Below are 17,442 nucleotides of genomic sequence, written 5' to 3' on the forward strand. Positions count from 1 at the left end.
ATATACTGTTCTTTTCATTTTTATTTTGCGGGAGACTACATGCTACATTTTGTTGTGAGGGTATATACACTTGCTTATTTATGAGAGGGTATATATGATACTTTGTGACAACTTTTAGATCCAAGGTGTATATTACAGTTTTTACGCCAGAACTCGTGAGTATATAGCTTAATTAGAAAAGGAGTACACTACAACTTTTACATCAAATTAAGTATATACCACTTCCTGGACGTATAGGAGTATACTGGAGTATTATTTTATTGCCATAGAGTATATACCACACTTTTCACCAAGTATATACTACTATAAAAAGCAGTATATATGTCAGTAAAAAGAATACGATTAACTAATAAATTACAAAGTACAATTCATTTCAAACAGTAGTATTTGTCCACTCCAAAAAAATAACAAGATTTAACTTGTGTATGTGTATCACAAAAGAGCATCGTTTAATTCTAGCTTCTTATCCACACAAAAAATCCAGCTTCTTGTATATGCACGCGTCCTCCATGATTAATCGATCCTACGCAGCCAGATCTTCCTTGGAGGGTTGTTGCAACGTGTAGGCATAGCCGCAGCGTTAAGGGAAAGATAGTCTGCCTTCTTGTACATAGAACTCGCTTCACCATAGCCGCTCGGCCGCGCGCGGCCGCCGGCCGGCGGCTCTGTCCTGCCCAGCTGCACCGTACTAGAAATCGATGCGCACATAAAGAGAAATTGGAGTACAGTTATGGAGTATAAGATTAGAGCAAGATCTATTTGTACCTTGACACGTTCCGTGATTTCACTAATCAATCCATCCTGTGTACCAAGAACCACAAATTAAACGTGGGTATGTATGCATCAAATTTACACAGACGAGAGTCCAAGATAGCGTCGTATGTAACCTGGCCGATCAATAACGCGCCTGTAGCTTGCGTAGGCGACGGCGGCTCATCGCGTCGGTGCGTAGGCACGTCCCGGATCAGGAGGAAGCCGCATATCGCCCTCTCATCGTCGCCGTAATCGTGTCGCCGCCGCCTGGCAATGATATGAACGCAAGGATGAGATGGTCATGCGAATAAAAGGGTAAAAAGCCTAATAGTCTAATATGCTGGCAACAACGTGCAACAGTACGTGTGGTTATCCCTAGTATCTCGGAACTACTTTTCCAAATGCACGTTATCCCTTCCGTAATATTGCATGTCATTAATTAATAGTTATTCTTCACCCCTCTCTATTTTGACATCAATGCACCGTATTTTTATGTTTCGTAAATTTTGTCTTATTTCATACGTAAAAAGAAAGCGTAAGAAAATATATACTTGCCGTAAAAAATATTTTATGTTACGTAAAGTTACGAACGTAAAAACATACATAAAATGCGATATTTCTGGTCTTATAACCTTTTTGATTTTGTTTTTTATACCAAATTTTACGTAGTGAATCAATATAAATGTAACTATTTGTATTCCAAATGTAATTTATTTATGAAGCGATCGTAAGATTACCTCGGACGAAGAATAACTTATTCTGCAACCTGCGTGATGAATAGTATTACTATATATATAGGGTACCACTATTCTGATCTTGGGATCAAAATAACTATTTGGATCACATCAGGCCTATATAGGGAGCGACCGAGGTGTTCCTGAGATTCCTGACCGGTACAAAGAAAAAGAAGGAGGTAATATCATTATGAGTCACAGAACTTGCGCTGAATGTTCAGTTTAGTGCTAGAACTTTAAAAATACGGATTTTTGGTCATCTAACTTGACTCAAGCGTGCAAATACGGTCACAACACCGTCTGAGTGTACAGCCCCACCTGCTAGTGAGTAATGGCACTCCGTGTGATGCATTTTTGCACAAAACACCATCATGTTTTTTATTTTTGTATTAAACCTCCTTGCATCTATTTTATTTATGAAATACGCCTATCACTGTACTGCTCATAAATGAGAAAATTAACAAAAATAAGGATGTTCGCAGGTCTCGAACCGATGACCAACTAAAACATGACGAGTAGCTATACTACTACACCCTTGAGGATGTAGTAGCTAATATGGATAGCAATATCAATTGACCAGAACGTGTGCGGTCCTTAAATGGGTAATGCACACCATTTTGCATGTTTTAAGATATCTGCAAAACGTAGATGCTAAAATTATGTACCCCTAAAAAAGGGTACTAAAATTATGTTCAAATATTACTGTGTTAAAAATATTATACATACAAATGATGATTAGTAAATAAAAAGATTTAAATATAAGCCTGTGTATACAATAAAATATTTAGTACGAAGAAAGTGATAAAAATATTTAAGGTATATGCAACACATATGTACTCCGTCGGATTAGAATTAATTGACGCAACCTCTATACCTCCTGTCCAAATTACTTACGCAACCTCTATACAATATTGTATATAGGTTGCGTCAATTAATTCGGATCGGAGGGGGTAATAAAATTATGTTCAAATATTTGTATGTTAAAAATATTATACATACAAATGGTTATTAGTAAATAAGACATTTAAATTTAAACCAGTGTATTATATAAAAATGTTAAGTTAATGCAAATGTTTAAAATGTTTATTAAAGAAATAGTAGTTGAAATATATAAATTATTTTAAAAATACTTTATTAAATGTTTACAAATACTTTTGTTATTTTAAATTGGACAAACATTTTTGTAATTCATAAATATTATTTGAAATGTATAAAATGTTTTTAAAATAATACATATACAATTTTAAAAGTAAGTTATTTCGTTTGTATTGACAATATATGTAACGTACGAATAATTAAATGTTATTTTTTTACCGAGATCATAATTTACACACTATGTAATAATTTATAAGAAAACAAAGGTGTAAAATGGGCTGCACTGATCATAGCCCGTTTCAGCTGACGGGCGCATGTATTTGAGAAAAGAAATAATAATCAGAAATAATAATCAGTTATCCAGACGAAGCATGAAAGGTGTTTGGCGCGGTAGTTCACAAGGTGTGCGGTCCTTCAGGAGGTCGATTGCTCGTGCCCTGACCTTCCAGTTACATATTTCATTTTTCTAAGATACTGTTCACTGACAGGTAGGTCCTGCTTCAACTTTTATTTTGCATACGTAAAAAAGTCCATGGAATTATCTAAAAAAATCTACTCCTAACAACTGACACATGGGCCACTATCACCAGGCATGCAGAGTGTACGGGTGGATACAGCAGAAAGCACCGTATCTGCACTGAATGACAAGTTAGATGACCATAATTCCGTATTTTTAAAATTCTAGTATCAAACTGAACATCCAGCGCAAATTGTATGACTTCCGATGATATTACTAAAAAAAAACCACCCCACCCCACTCCCCACGAGCCCACCTTCCCCGATCCCATCTGGCCACTGCCTCCCTCCTGCCCCGCGCCAGCAACCGCGCTGCCGCCGGGCCCCGGCCACCAACAGCCCCGCCGCCCAGCCCAACTCCGGCGAAACCCATGTCCCCGGCGTACATCCGAGGCCGCGCGCCACCTTCAGGACACTCTCCATGGTGGAGATCCCTTGCCCCACCGCTTGTTCCTCCACGAACCCTGCTTCCTTCCGGGATCCGTCGCCACCACGCGGCGGCGAACTCCCCCGCAGGGATCCACTGGGGACGGCGGCGTCCCGATCCCTTGCCGCGGCCAAAGACCTCCTGCTCCGCCCTTGCTGTGATGGCCGCCGCCGGCCTTCCTCCGCGCTGGAGCTGCCCGTCCCCTACCTCCGGACGCTGTTTTGGTCTCCCCCACCTTTGGCAGTAGCTACAACGTCGGACATCTCCTGCAGTTGATCAGGTCATTGACCACCGCCCGATGCGGCGTCGGACTAGCGGATCCACGCTGCTCCTCCACCTCCCGACCAATGCCCCCGGCCCGTCCTGCTGCTCACCTCCTCCTCGCATATGCATCAACAAAACATGGCAGCCGCTGCAGTCCACATCGTTCAACAGTAGCAGGTCAACTCCTCCAAGGTCACACAAGCTCGCCGCCAAAAGCCCACGGTCTATTGAGCCAGAGATGGCACTGGACGCTGCCGCGGCCGGTCATCTGGATCGGAGCCACCAACCCATGTCCGCACAGAGGGGGCTGGTAGCAGCCCCGTTGATGGGGATTGGGCACTATCTGCAGCTACAAGTGGCATCGACCTGCAGCTGCAGGGAGCGTCGACTTGCAGCTGGAGGAGGTGTCGACCTAAAGCTCGCCACCCACGCCACTATGACCTACTGCCACAACGGTCCACCACCTACAGCCGGCGCCGCAGCGCCTCGGCCGTTCAACTATGCCACCTCAGGCCGTTCAACTATGCCCCCCGCCATCGTCGACTCCATTTGCTTCCTTCCGCTGTACGCGGCCAGCTCCATGAGCTACTCGCCTCTACTCTGTTTAGAAGAGCGTCGTGAGCTCGTCCAACTATGGCTGCTTCTCTGCTGGTATGTATGCTTCTCTGAAGGTACTATCTTAAGCTTGTACAGCTTATCAGTATATGAATGAAAAGTTATTAATCTGAAGTTCAGAGATTATAAAGAAAAGAAGACATGGGATCTAGGATCTAGTGATTTCTAGGTAACTTGCACAAGAAATACAGGGCTGGTTATTTGTGGAACTTGAGCTACACAGAATTGAGGTATACTGCTTTGTTTCTTGGATGGGTGTGTACGTTTACTGGAAATTGAACCCGCGTTACAAAAGGTAGGTACCAGAAATGAGGAAAATGATTTTGTTAGAGAAACTATGCAAAGCAAACTTTCATTCATTTTCCTAAAATGACATGCCTTAATTTATCCAATCTTTTTTTTGCAATTGCAGTGTCATGCCGTTAAATAATGCCATGCAATCATCAGGTGAAAACCTGCAGGTGACAACTCCTGTTGTGGCCATTTCTGCTCGGGCAGATCCCGCTCCTGTTGAGAATAGCAGCACACAAAAGGCTCAAGTTGTCGATTAGGTAGTAGGTACAAACTTCATATATTTCTGTATCTTAATAATGCTATATAGTACTGGCATCCTGGTATTTATAGCGAATGCTTTTGTGACTGCAGATGGCAATCAGTGAACAGTTTGGTTTCTTCTCTTCTACAAAGAGTTTTTTTCCTCCATCAATACCGGTGGCCGCTCTAACTTTGTGAAGCTAGAGAAAAAAGAAGACACATGGGAAAAGATAGTTAACTTACACATACAGTATGATTTTTCAGGCATAAGAGAGGATAAACTTTCTCATCTAGTCATTTTGCTTGTGTCTAGCAGGGTTATGAGCTGAAGGCGCATTAACTTGGCTTGCCCACGGCGGTGTCTGATACAGTAGTCTGTTAATTTTCTGATCGAGTTGAGCAGAGCAATTTAAGACTAATTAATGCCATGCTGTAAATTTGTTGCACAAACAAACTGATGAACCAACAACGAAATTATAACTTGGGCATATGAAACAACCAAAGGCTCCAGCCAAGTATCATCACAGTCCATCCAACATTTTAGCATACTTCCACCAACATGGTTGTGGGCACAAGTCACCTAGCGACGGTGGCTTTCGCTTTGGGTGTTTTACCTGCTCTAGCATGGTTGATGGTAATTTTACAAAACTAACAAAAAACTCCCAACAATTTGGTCTGCACCGGATAGGGGTTTTGTGTTGGTTTGCCAATTGCCGCCAAAAACCTAGAAGGCCAAATTAAAATAAGGGAGTGGTTCAATGTTTTTCATTTATTATAAAACTTGGATTTTTCCCATTAATGGAAAATAAAACAAGAAGTCCAAATTAAAAGATAGAGCAATTTAATGTTTATAAGAAACGCATATTTTTGCTCGTTACTAAAGAATAAAACCAAGAAGTGCAAAAGGGATTTTCTTCAATACTAAAGAATAAAACAATGAAGTTCAAAATTTAAAATGAAGTAGTTCAATTTATATAAAAAACTTAGATTTTCCTCGTTAATAAAGAATAAAATCAAGAAATTCATTTTAAAAAGCAGAGCAATTCGAAAATAATTACACAACTTGGATTTTTCCCGTACATAAGAATAAAACAAAGAAAAAGCCCAAAGCGCCCCGACCCCCCTTATCCCCATCGCCCACCCTTCCCCACTTCGACCTTTGGCCGCCGCCCACCCTGCTACGGTGCACCTTCCCGCCGCCGCCTCCTTCCAGGCGCGCCGTCAGCCCCGCCTCCTCCGGGCGCGCCGCCATCCCCGCCACCCAGAAGACTATTATGTCGTATAGTGTCGCATCGCACCAAGTCTTGTTACAAACCCAAAGAAGGTCACCAAAAAAAGCATCTCAAACAATTTTATAAAAAAGTTTTTCTTTGTTAAAATAAAACTAGAAGTTCAAATTTAGAAACAGAGCTGCTCGATGTCTATTAAAAAGTAGGATTTTTCCGTTACTAAAAGAAATAAAACCAGGAAGTCCATATTAAAAAGATGGAGAAGTTCGATGATTATAGAAAACTTCGATTTTCCTCGTTATTAAAGAATGGAAACAAGAAGTTCAAAAATTAAATAACAAAAAGTTCAACTTTTAAAAATAGAGCGCTTCGAATTTCATAAAAAAGATTAAGAAATAAAAGCAGGAAGTCCATATTAAAAAGATGGAGAAGTTCGATGATTATAGAAAACTCAGATTTTCCTCGTTATTAAGGAATGGAAACAAGAAGTTCAAAAATTAAATAACAAGAAGTTCAACTTTTAAAAATGGAGAGCTTCAAAATTTCATAAAAAAGATTAAGAAATAAAATGAGGAAGTCCATATTAAAAAGATGGAGAAGTTCGATGATTATAGAAAACTCAGATTTTCCTCGTTATTAAAGAATGGAAACAAGAAGTTCAAAAATAAAATAACAAGAAGTTCAACTTTGAAAAATAAAGCGCTTCAAAATTCAGAAAAAGGGATTAAGAAAATCACATTAAAAATTCATAAAAAAAAGTCAGATATTTTCACGTAACCGAAAGAAGTTCAGATTGATAACTGCCAGAAGTTCACGTACTACACGGCGTGCATTTTGTATTAAAAAAATAATAAAAAAGCAAAGTCTAAAAGTTTTGTTATTATAAGTTTAAGTCCTCCGTCGGAGAAAGTTAAAAAAAATATTGTAAGAGAGGTTTGTACAAAAAGAATATCATTTGTGTAACACGGACGAATAGATGAGAAAATTACAAACGAAAATATGTCACAGAAGTTCAACGTGAAAACAGCAGGAAGTTCGACTACTAAAGTGAATGAATTTCAGATGAAAAACTTTTAAAATTGTCGCGAGTATGAAAAAATGATCAACACGAGAAAGTTGCGTGTTTACATCAGTTTTCCACCGGTATATTACTTGCTCAATTCTGGTGAGTGCTCCGGTGAGTGGACGGAGAGCTACGGGCAAAAAAAAGCACGTGAAAAAACAGAGTGAAGTTCAAGTAGACATGCCGAGAAAGGTTCAGGTTCTTCAAGCTGTGCATTTTCGAAGAATCTGTTTCGTGATAATGGCAGAATGAATGATCTCGCCGTTTTCGAAATTACTTGAAAACGGTTAGGAATCTGAGAAAACCATCAACATGAAAAAGGTTAGCATTTTCCTTAGCTTTTCAACGGTATATTATTTGCCCCATTCCGATAAAGTTTGTACAAATTATGGCAAAAATACATTTTTAGCCATTTCAAAATTGACTTAAAATAGTAAGGAATTGGGAGAAACAATATATACAAAAAAGTTTCGCATTTCCTCAATCTTTCCAACGCCATATCATTTGCTGCATACAGATATACGGTTAAAACAATAGATCGAAAATACAAACTCGGTGGAACTTGTACCGTTTTCTAAATTACTCTTACTGTTCAAAATTAGAAAAAACTTTCTACATGAAAAAGTAGCGCATTTTTATAAGCTTTCCAACGCCATATAATTTGCCTCAATTAGATTAGCCGTTTAGAATTGACATCGAAAATATGAACTCGGCTGTTCGGTTTGCAAAATTTTACGATTTTGCAAATTAGTCTTTAACCGTAGGGAATTAGAGAAAACTTTCAACATGTGGAAGGAGCGGTTTTGCAGCAGATTTCCGACGCCGTATTATTTGCCTCATTTCGATAAACGGTTTAGAAATGCAATCGAAAATACGATTCACGTTTTTTGTATGAAGAAAAAACGGTTTTCAAAACTGCTCTTAAACCGCTTACATTTTGCCAAAAATTTAACTTGGGTCATGATACTGGTGTCCATAACTTTCGAACGGTATATTACAAGCCCCATTTGGGCAATGTTGGCGGAAGTTCAACCTAGCACTAGAGAAGTTCAGGTCGAACAACTCAGACAGTAAAATTGCAAAAAACGCAATTTCATCACAACCCGAGAGCAAAATCTTCCAACGAGCGAGATTCGTATTTAAAACCGGTATTTAGTTGCTAAAAAACGTTTCTAAATTACACTAACATCATATAGAACACGACTAACAAGAATAATTTGCGGGGGAAGCCACTGTTGCGAAGATAGCCCGAAGGTCGTGTTCGTACAGAGGGAAGTTCAGGCGTGTTACTCAGGCAGTTCAGGTGTGATCAGAATATTATTTTGATCCCGTGATCAGAATAGTGTTTATGTGTGTATGTATATATATATATATATATATATATATATATATATATATATATATGACAAATTTTATCTACAAGCAGTGGTAGTTACCACCTAGCCAGCTGCCCTCCACGTGTCCACACCGTTGCACGTAGCACCAAGCCAACTAGATTGATGGATCCGGTTAACGGGTTCTATGGAAGTCCAATAGGACCAACTAATTTAGTTTTGTTATTAAATAATCCGGCAAGTTGTTCAACTACTTCCTCAAATCTGGGCCTCATACATGGATCAAATAGTTTATTGGATAAGCATGTGCGGACGTGACCCCTATTATTCCCAGAGAAAGAAAATGTAGCCAGAATAGTATAGTGTATGTAAACTTTATACATGGATCGTAGTTTTTGTTAGAAGTAGGTAGTATGGAGTGTGAACTTTATACAAAAATGATTGTATGTAGTATAGTATAGTATGACACATAGTATAGTATGTTGGGCTAGCTAACTACGTGCATGCATGCATCAAGCTGAGTGGAAGAATTGTACTAACGGGCATGCTCTTCCAAAAATCCCATGCGGCATGTACCAAGGCTTATATAATTCTAAAATTCTACTGTACCAAGGCTTATACTACATACTACATACTTTCTTAAAAGGAAAATACTATATAGTTTTGCTGGTGGCATACTTTCTTGGAATATGGCTGCATTTTTTATTTGAATAGTATGTATGTTTAAAAATAAGAGTAAAGTGTATATATAGTGGACTGTATTTGTAGCAGCAATATAGTATGGAGTACGTCATAAAAGAGAGTATGATCATCAGTTTTGCTAAAGCACATCTAGATGTGCCAATGGCACATCTAAGTCCTATGTCATTGATCTTACGTCAAGATTCGTGTGGATATTTTCTTTTTCTTTTTTCTTTTCCTCTTTATGTTTGATTCACTCACTTAGATGTGCAATAACTAGAGCACATCTAGATATGCCCTAGACATACCCTATGATAATATATGCACCAGCAAGGATGAATTATATGGTGATATGGTCAATTCTTACTTTGTGCACACTCAAAGGAGCGGTATACAGAATGGAGTAATTTTATAAGAATATAATGTGTATGTAGTATGTTGTATTCTGTTAACAAAGTATGTAGTATTCTCCATTTAAGAAAGTATGGAGTGTAGTATGTTGTATTCTGCGAGGAAAGTATGAAGTATTTCCTTTTTAAGAAAGTATGGAGTATGTAGTATGTTGTTTTCTTATAAGAAGTATATAATGTTTTCCTTTTAAGAAAGTATGTAGTATGTTGTATATGTTGTATTTTGGTAAGAAAGTATGGAGTATTTTCCTTTTAATGAAGTATACAGTGTTTCAAAAATCTAGTATATAATGTAAGTTATGGAGTATATCATAAAAAGGCGTATATACACCCATGGTCGGTTGCGAGAACAAAATAAATTGACGACATGCCTTACAAACTTGAGCTATGTATAGGTTGGCGACAGTGTGCCAATCCGTTCTAAAAAAAGCTATGAAATATTACATACTTTGTTTAAAAAAAAGAGCAACTTTATTTATATACTATTAATTGATTCATCTGGTATGAAGTACCCGATGTAGTGCGTACATGATGCATGCAAACGTGATGCCAGACATGCATCATGGGCGTCCGCCAGACATGCATGATCATGTATTCATCTCTGGAGTTGTGCGAGTAACATGGTTCCAGCTGTCATCGCCGTGTGGCCGCGTAAAACCTCGTCGTCCCGCCGCACTGAAGCAGGAACCCCATCCTTCATATGTAATTCTCATGCCGGTGCAGTCACAAGTTCGCCGTGCGCCGCCGTACTTGGTTGTTGCCGAGGAAATCTCCATCTTCCATCTTCTGATGCCGACGACCATGATCATTTTGTCGTACAATGTGTAGTTGACACACCTAGACTGCAGTTTACAAAACAAAAGTATCATAAACCAAGACACCAGTTAGCAATTAGCTACGCATCTTGCTTATCTACTCAGTCAATACCTCCAAACGTCCATGCATGCCTCCAATCCAACCGGCGGTGCGTATAACCAAATACGGTTGTTTTCTGCAGCAAGAGAGAGAGAGCAGAAGGAAGAAATCAATTAGCAAGACACATGGATGGAAAAGAATCATGTAATTGCGTACCTCGGTCTCTTTTGGTACTACCATCGATCCAGTTATTGCATCGGGACGTGAGCGAGAGGAGAGAGAAAGAGAAAGGGGATTCCGTCCAGATCTGATTTGTTTGAACGCACATCCTTATCTGATCTATTATATATACAGCAGAGACCAAAAAGATACCGGGAGGACCAAGAATATCGGAAGAGAGGCCGGTAAACTAATGAATCGGGCACCAAAAATACTAGTTTTCCTCAGACCCGCAACCCATAAGAAAATCAACACCCACCTCTTGATGAGATCAGACGGGAGTAAAGATGAAGGTAGTTACCCCATAGTGGTGGGATGTATCCCCCCTCTCTATCTATATATATATATATATCAATTAGGCTTCAAGTGCGTACTTGTTAGTTAAACCTATGGTTAAAATGTGACACTAAATACGACTAGTAAGTAGTACAGTAGGAGTACTAGTATACGTCGGTCAAATTATTCATCATGTCCACACATTGAATTGACGTGACAACACGCTGCGCGTGAGGTGACACAAGAATCCCGGCGGCGTGTTCGGGTATTGTGGACTTCAGATTTGGAGTACCACTTATCTATCGAAATCTTTCATCATTCACTTAAAACAGACGATTGATCATACATTGAGTACCATATAACTGGAATTAACCGATGCAAGTCAAAGAAGGATTGGACGATGCTGCCGGCTGGCGTCAAGTTTGATCCCACGGATCAGGAGCTGATCGAGCACCTTGAGGCCAAAGTGAGTGCTAACAGCGCGAGATCTCACCCTCTCATCGATTTGTTCATACCAAGCATCGACAACGAGCATGACATATGCTACACCCATCCTGGGAACCTTCGATCGGCCGTCTACTTGCACAAACATATTCCTTTGTTTATAGCTCTATTTTTCTTTTTAGACGCAGACCTAGTGAAGCAATTACAATTTGACAGTTAATAAAAAGTGAAACAAGTGACTGCAACATGCCAAAGATGTTATGAAAATGCCAACTACGTACACTAAAACCTGTATTCGACAATACTGCAGGTATCACACTGAGTGGCCTAAGCAGGCATTTCTTCCAGCGCAATTCCAGGGCGTTCAAAAGGGGCACGTGGACGCGTCGCAAGATACAGTCGGAGTGCGGCATGCACGCAATGTGGCACAAGACCGGCAATACCTTGCTGGTGATGGTCAACGGCCGGCAGACGGGCAGCAAAAAGGTTCTGGTGCTGCACACCAACAAAAACTTCGACTAGCAGAGGACCAACTGGGTGATGCACCAGTACCACCTCGGGGACCTGGAGCAAGAGAAGGAGCGGGAGCTGGTCCTGTGCAAGATTTTCTACCAGATGAACACTAGGGCCAGGAGAAAAAAGATTATATATTTAGTTTGGTATTAGTACTTGTACTACCTTGTCGTCCGCAAGTTGGTATTGTTGTTAACGATCTTTCGGTATGAACTTGGCATTTGCTTCCAACCATCATGCCGAGGGTCGACGTGGATATAAAGCTGAATCATTTGTTTCGAAACGAATTTTCAGGCACCTGATTTTTATTTGATGGGTGGCATAAGCACCTGCCGTTCGAATTCCCAGTTCTCCAAATTTTTCGAAACAAGTGCATGCATTTATTATCACGATCAAAAAGAAATATACCTGCTGCATCCCAGTTATCAGTGTGTACTTGCAGAATTCTCTCGTTTATTGAGCAGGTATATTGTTTTTTTAGGTCGATTAAGTTTCAACTGGGCTGGAGACTGCCCAGGCTTGGTTTTGTTTTTAACAGGCCCAGCCCATGACGACAACGGGGCACAAAGATCCAGCAGGTATCTAATGGCCTCTGGCCCGCCAGCGTTAGTTATATTTTGTCTTACAACATCCGCAGGCAGTTTTTTTACTGAATCAAACACACAACCCAGTTTTATTTTCCTCTTGAAAAGCCATGTCCTAAATCTGTTTTCTAATATCTACCTATAGTTTTACTAGTTCATATACACGTATCATTATATTGAAAATACATAAAGTTCCCTTTTCATATTTACATCCTTATTTTTGTTGTTGTTTTCCCTCCCAGCGCTGATTTTTTACCACTGGTTTTCCCTTAAACCAACTCAATTGTCCCACGTCTTATTTGCTTACAAAAACAAAACGATTTTTTTGGAAAATCAATAAGTTCTGAAAAAAAAATGTTTATCATTTCGGGATTACAACAGTTCGGACTCCACCGAAATATGCAAAATAAGGTTGAACTTTTTGACCGTGGTCCTGGGCAGAAAATGGGCTATAATAAATTACTTAAGAATTAGCAAATGGGCTACAAATTATAAAAAATAGCAAATGGGCTCTATGTTGTCTGCCACAGATTTGGAGGCTGACTTGTGGGCCACTAAGTTCATGCGTACACAAGGTTTCTCAAAAAAAGAAACTTAGTCAACAATCCACTCTACCAGCGTCAGACCGTTAGATGTCAATCTAACGGCAATCATGCTTCTTTAGTCTCTGGTCTTCCTGCTCCAGCCGCCCAAACCAGCGCCGGTGGAACCGCCTGCTCCCGCCTCCCGTGGCCAGCTGTGCTGCCGGGCAGGCCTCATGGTGAGGGAGTCCTGGACTAAGGGGTCCTCGGGTGTCCGGCCTGTTATCCGTGGGCCGGACTGATGGGCTGTGAAGACATGAAGACCGGAGACTGTACCCGTGTCCGGATTGGACTCTACTTGGCGTGGAGGGCAAGCTTGGCAACCGACTATGTAGATTCCCTCTGATGTAACCGACTCCATGTAACCCTAGATCTCTCCGGTATCTATATAAACCGGAGAGCGTAGCCGGATGGACAGATACTCATTACCATATTCACATAGGCTAGACTTCTAGGGTTTAGCCATTACGATCTCGTGGTAGATCAACTCTTGTAACACTCATATTCATCAAGATCATTCAAGCAGGAAGTAGGGTATTACCTCCATAGAGAGGGCCCAAACCTGGGTAAAAATCGTATCCCCCGTCTCCTGTTACCATCGATCCTAGACGCACAGTACGGGACCCCCTACCCGAGATCCGCCGGTTTTGACACCGACATTGGTGCTTTCATTGAGAGTTCCACTGTGCCGTCGCCAAGAGGGTTGATGGCTCGCCTTGTTGTCAAGGATAATATCATCTCCGGAGGAGCCCTGGCCCCAGGCCAAACCCTCCGGCTGGGTGGCTTCGTCATGACCGCCAGTTCGGCCCTTAAGCCGACGATGACCTCTCAAGTCGTTGAAAATTGCCTCCGCGTTGATCCCGAATACTCCGCACGGATGGATCCGACGGAGTTATCGTCGTGGAATAAACTCCTGGATCGCGTGACCGCCTTGGGGGTCGCTACAGACTACGACCGGGTTGGGCTTAAACCCGACCAGAGAGAAATTAAAACTCCGCCGATCACCCACCAGATAGCGGTAGTCGAGGAGCAGAACAACTCTTCTGCTATATTGAAGACAAACTATATTCGGATCTCCGATCTTGAAGGGCGGATATTCTCCAACAGAAAGGCGTGTCTCGTCCTCTGAACATAGAGTCGGACGATGAGCCTAAAAAGTCAGCCAATATCCCGGAGCCCGAGCCGTCAGGTCCGGTTGATCTTCAAACTCTAGATCCGAAATCAGGTCAGGGTTCGGATTTAATTCCACCCACCCACCCGGACAAAGACGCTCTCATGAGCATCAAACAATAGTCTCAGGAAACGGTCCACCACTTCTGGGCCAGATTCCTCCTTGTCAAAGACAAGGTAAAGGATTGCCGCGACGAAGACGCGATTGCAGCATTTTGCAACAACTGCGCGGACGAAGGTATCCTCAACGCCATCAATCGCCGCTGCATACTAAAGTTTGCTGACTTAGCAACTATTGTACACAAGTACAACACGATGGAAAGCGCCTGGAAAACTCAGGCAGCTTGCTGGGAACCGTCGATCCCAGCTCAACTCCTCATAAAAGCGAAGAGGACGCACCCCCGTGGCACGACCAGCCCAACAGTCAAAAAACATAAACCCATTATGCCGCACGGCACTGTTCTGGAGGGATGGCTCAATGGCCCATGCAAAATACATACAACGCCGGACACCGTGGCAACCCACAGCCTTAGAGCATGTTGGATACTTCGGCAGGTAGCCAAGAGCGGCGAGGACATCCTTATCAAGGACACCTCAGAACTGCACCCTCCAGAAAACAACGACACAAGGGTATTGACGGTCTTCGAGACATTCGCTTCAAACAATAAGCGTAAAAGGGCATTGCGCGATCTCGCCGAAGTCTGCCGGGTCGCCGCAATTGACCCCTGGAACGACACGGCCATAACTTTTAACGCCAGTGACAAACCTACATACAGAACAGTCCGAGCGCCAGCCGCATTAGTCCTCAGCCCCATCATGGACGGTTTTCGACTTACAAAAGTACTCATGGACGGCGGCAGCGGACTAAACCTCATTTACAAGGACACGCTCCATAGGATGGAAATAGACAGGAGCCGCATCGAGAAAAGTAGCACAACCTTTTGAGGTATCATTCCCAGTCGGGAAGCGCAGTGTGCGGGAAGAATTACACTTGATGTGGTATTCAGCACGCCGAAGAATTATCGGTCCGAAGAAATAACTTTCCAGGTGGCCCCTTTCAACAGTGGATATCACGCCTTGTTAGGGCGAGAGGCCTTCATGCGCTTTCAAGCTGTACCTCATTATGGGTATATGAAGCTAAAAATGCTCGGGCCTAATGGAATAATTACCCTCGTCAGCGATCCGGATATAGCACTCCGCACCGAGAACAAAACCGCATCCTTGGCCCTCGAGGCATTATCAGAGGCCCTTGCGGCTGAAGAATTAACCGCACTACGCTCCACTGTGGATAGGGACGATGTGATCCTGGACAAATGATCCAAATCCACTTCATTCAAGCCAGCAGAAGAAATAGTCAAATTTCAGGTCCATCCAACAGACCCGAAGAAGACAACATCTATCAGAGCGCAACTCAGCCCCAGAGTCGACGCCTCATTACGAGAATTCTTGCACGAAAACTAGGATATATTCGCCTGGCACCCCTCAGATATGCCAGGAATCCCACGCAAGTTGGCCGAACACAGCCTCAACATACTGAAGGGTTACAAGCCGGTCAAACAAACACTACGGCGATTTTCCGAACCCAAACGATAAGCTGTGGGGGAAGAGCTGGCCAAACTCATCGAGGCCGGATTCATTAGAGATATTAAACATCCGGACTGGCTGGCAAACCTGGTAATGGTACCAAAGAAGGATAAATCCTAGTGCCTGTGCGTCGATTTCAAAGACCTTAACAAGGCTTGCCCTAAGGATCCCTTCCCCCTCCCTCGCATTGATCAAATCATTGATGCTACCGCAGGACACGACTCGCTGTGCTTCCTTGATGCATATTCCGGATACCATCAAATCAAAATGAAGGAGTCCGATCAAGCCGCAACAGCATTCATTACGCCATACGGGCCGTTTTGCTTCAATACCATGCCTTTTGGGCTCAAGAACACCGGCGCCACCTACCAGCGCATGATCCAAACATGCCTCGAGAAACAAATCGGCAAGACAGTGGAGGCTTACGTGGACGACGTCGTCATCAAAACCAGACATGTCGAAACACTAATAGACGATTTGCGTCTCACATTTGACAACCTCCGGACATATGACATCAAGCTTAACCCGGAAAAGTGCGTCTTCGGCGTCCCCGCCGGAAAACTGCTGGGCTTCATAGCTTCCAACAGAGGGATTGAAGAAAATCCAGCCAAAATCCGAGCTCTGTCACAATTGGCTACACCAACCGAACTTAAACAAGTCCAAAAACTCGCTGGGTGCGTGGCAGCTTTGAGGCACTTTATCACCACGTTGGGGGAAAAGGCGCTGCCACTTTACCGCCTTCTATGGCACTCCGATAACTTCAAGTGGACAGACGCGGCGACGACCAGACTGGAAGAAATAAAAGCCCTTCTGGCAAGCAACCCAATCCAGGCCGCGCCAAACGTCGGCGAACCAATGCTCCTATATATATCGGCAACACACCAGGTGGTGAGCGCCGTACTCGTCGTCGAGCGGGAACAGGACGGACACAAATTTCCGCTCCAAAAGCCGGTATACTACGTATCGATTGTCCTCACACCATGCAAATCCCGGTACCCTCACTATCAAAAGATAGCATATGCGGTCTTCATGGCATCTCGAAAGTTACGACACTACTTTCAGGAGTGTTCGATCATGGTGGCTTTTGAAGTGCCCATCAATGATATAATAAATAACCGGGATGCCACGGGCCGGATTGCCAAATGGGCCATTGAGCTCCTTCCATTCGACATCATGTACAAACCACGTCGGGCCATCAAATCCCAAGTACTGGCTGACTTCGTCGCCGAATGGACAGAGGCTGAACTCCCTAAAGAGTACGGCGCGTATTCCAACTGGGTTATGCATTTTGATGGCTCCAAAATGTTGGCGGGGCTAGGAGCGGGCATCGTATTAACGTTTCCCACAGGAGATATCGTCCAGTACGTACTCCAAATACTATTCACAGACTCCAACAACGCAGCCGAATACGAGGCCTTGCTACATGGCCTTCGGATGGCCGTATTGATGGGCATACAACGCCTGGAGGTGCGCGGGGACTCAAACCTTGCAATATCCCAAATTAACGGAGACTTTGATGCCGAAGATCCAAAGATGGCAGCTTAGCGCAACGCCGTCTTAA

General features: G+C 42.6%; 1 protein-coding gene and 2 long non-coding RNA genes across 9 annotated transcripts; 1 reads left to right on the plus strand and 2 right to left on the minus strand.

The window, feature by feature from the left end:
* Positions 1–362: 362 nt before the first annotated feature.
* On the minus strand, positions 363–1,060 carry LOC123169634 (uncharacterized). Of its 2 annotated transcripts, XR_006484906.1 has the most exons (3): positions 888–1,060; positions 766–801; positions 363–688 (listed from the first exon to the last, which is right to left on the minus strand). It is a non-coding gene; the product is annotated as an uncharacterized lncRNA (long non-coding RNA). The 2 variants fall into 2 exon arrangements; XR_006484905.1 differs by having other exon boundaries at positions 363–801.
* A 2,287-nt stretch (positions 1,061–3,347) lies between these two features.
* LOC123181908 (uncharacterized) lies at positions 3,348–5,436 on the plus strand. Of its 6 annotated transcripts, none has more exons than XR_006491946.1 (3): positions 3,348–4,699; positions 4,817–4,962; positions 5,050–5,436. XR_006491946.1 is itself a non-coding variant. In XM_044594316.1 (3 exons), the coding sequence occupies exons 1-2, from the start codon at positions 3,824–3,826 to the stop codon at positions 4,953–4,955; spliced, it is 756 nt and encodes a 251-aa protein (XP_044450251.1). In that variant the 5' UTR covers positions 3,348–3,823; the 3' UTR covers positions 4,956–4,962; positions 5,050–5,436. The 6 variants fall into 6 exon arrangements, 3 of the variants coding, with proteins under 3 accessions (XP_044450251.1, XP_044450252.1, XP_044450250.1); XR_006491945.1 differs by having other exon boundaries at positions 4,817–4,955; XR_006491944.1 differs by having other exon boundaries at positions 3,348–4,440; positions 4,520–4,955.
* Positions 5,437–10,044: 4,608 nt separating this feature from the next.
* LOC123169644 (uncharacterized) lies at positions 10,045–10,852 on the minus strand. The gene is made up of 3 exons (XR_006484907.1): positions 10,727–10,852; positions 10,583–10,646; positions 10,045–10,497 (listed from the first exon to the last, which is right to left on the minus strand). It is a non-coding gene; the product is annotated as an uncharacterized lncRNA (long non-coding RNA).
* Between the last annotated feature and the right edge of the window lie 6,590 nt (positions 10,853–17,442).

Source organism: Triticum aestivum, chromosome 1D (assembly GCF_018294505.1).
Source record: "Triticum aestivum cultivar Chinese Spring chromosome 1D, IWGSC CS RefSeq v2.1, whole genome shotgun sequence".
NCBI classification, from domain to species: domain Eukaryota; kingdom Viridiplantae; phylum Streptophyta; class Magnoliopsida; order Poales; family Poaceae; genus Triticum; species Triticum aestivum.

Coding starts and splice junctions, on each gene's coding strand:
- LOC123181908 (XM_044594316.1), top strand. CDS start 3,824: ATGCGGCGTCGGACTAGCGGATCCACGCTGCTCCTCCACCTCCCGACC. Junction 4,441..4,816: donor CTATGGCTGCTTCTCTGCTG/GTATGTATGCTT, acceptor TTGCAATTGCAG/TGTCATGCCGTTAAATAATG.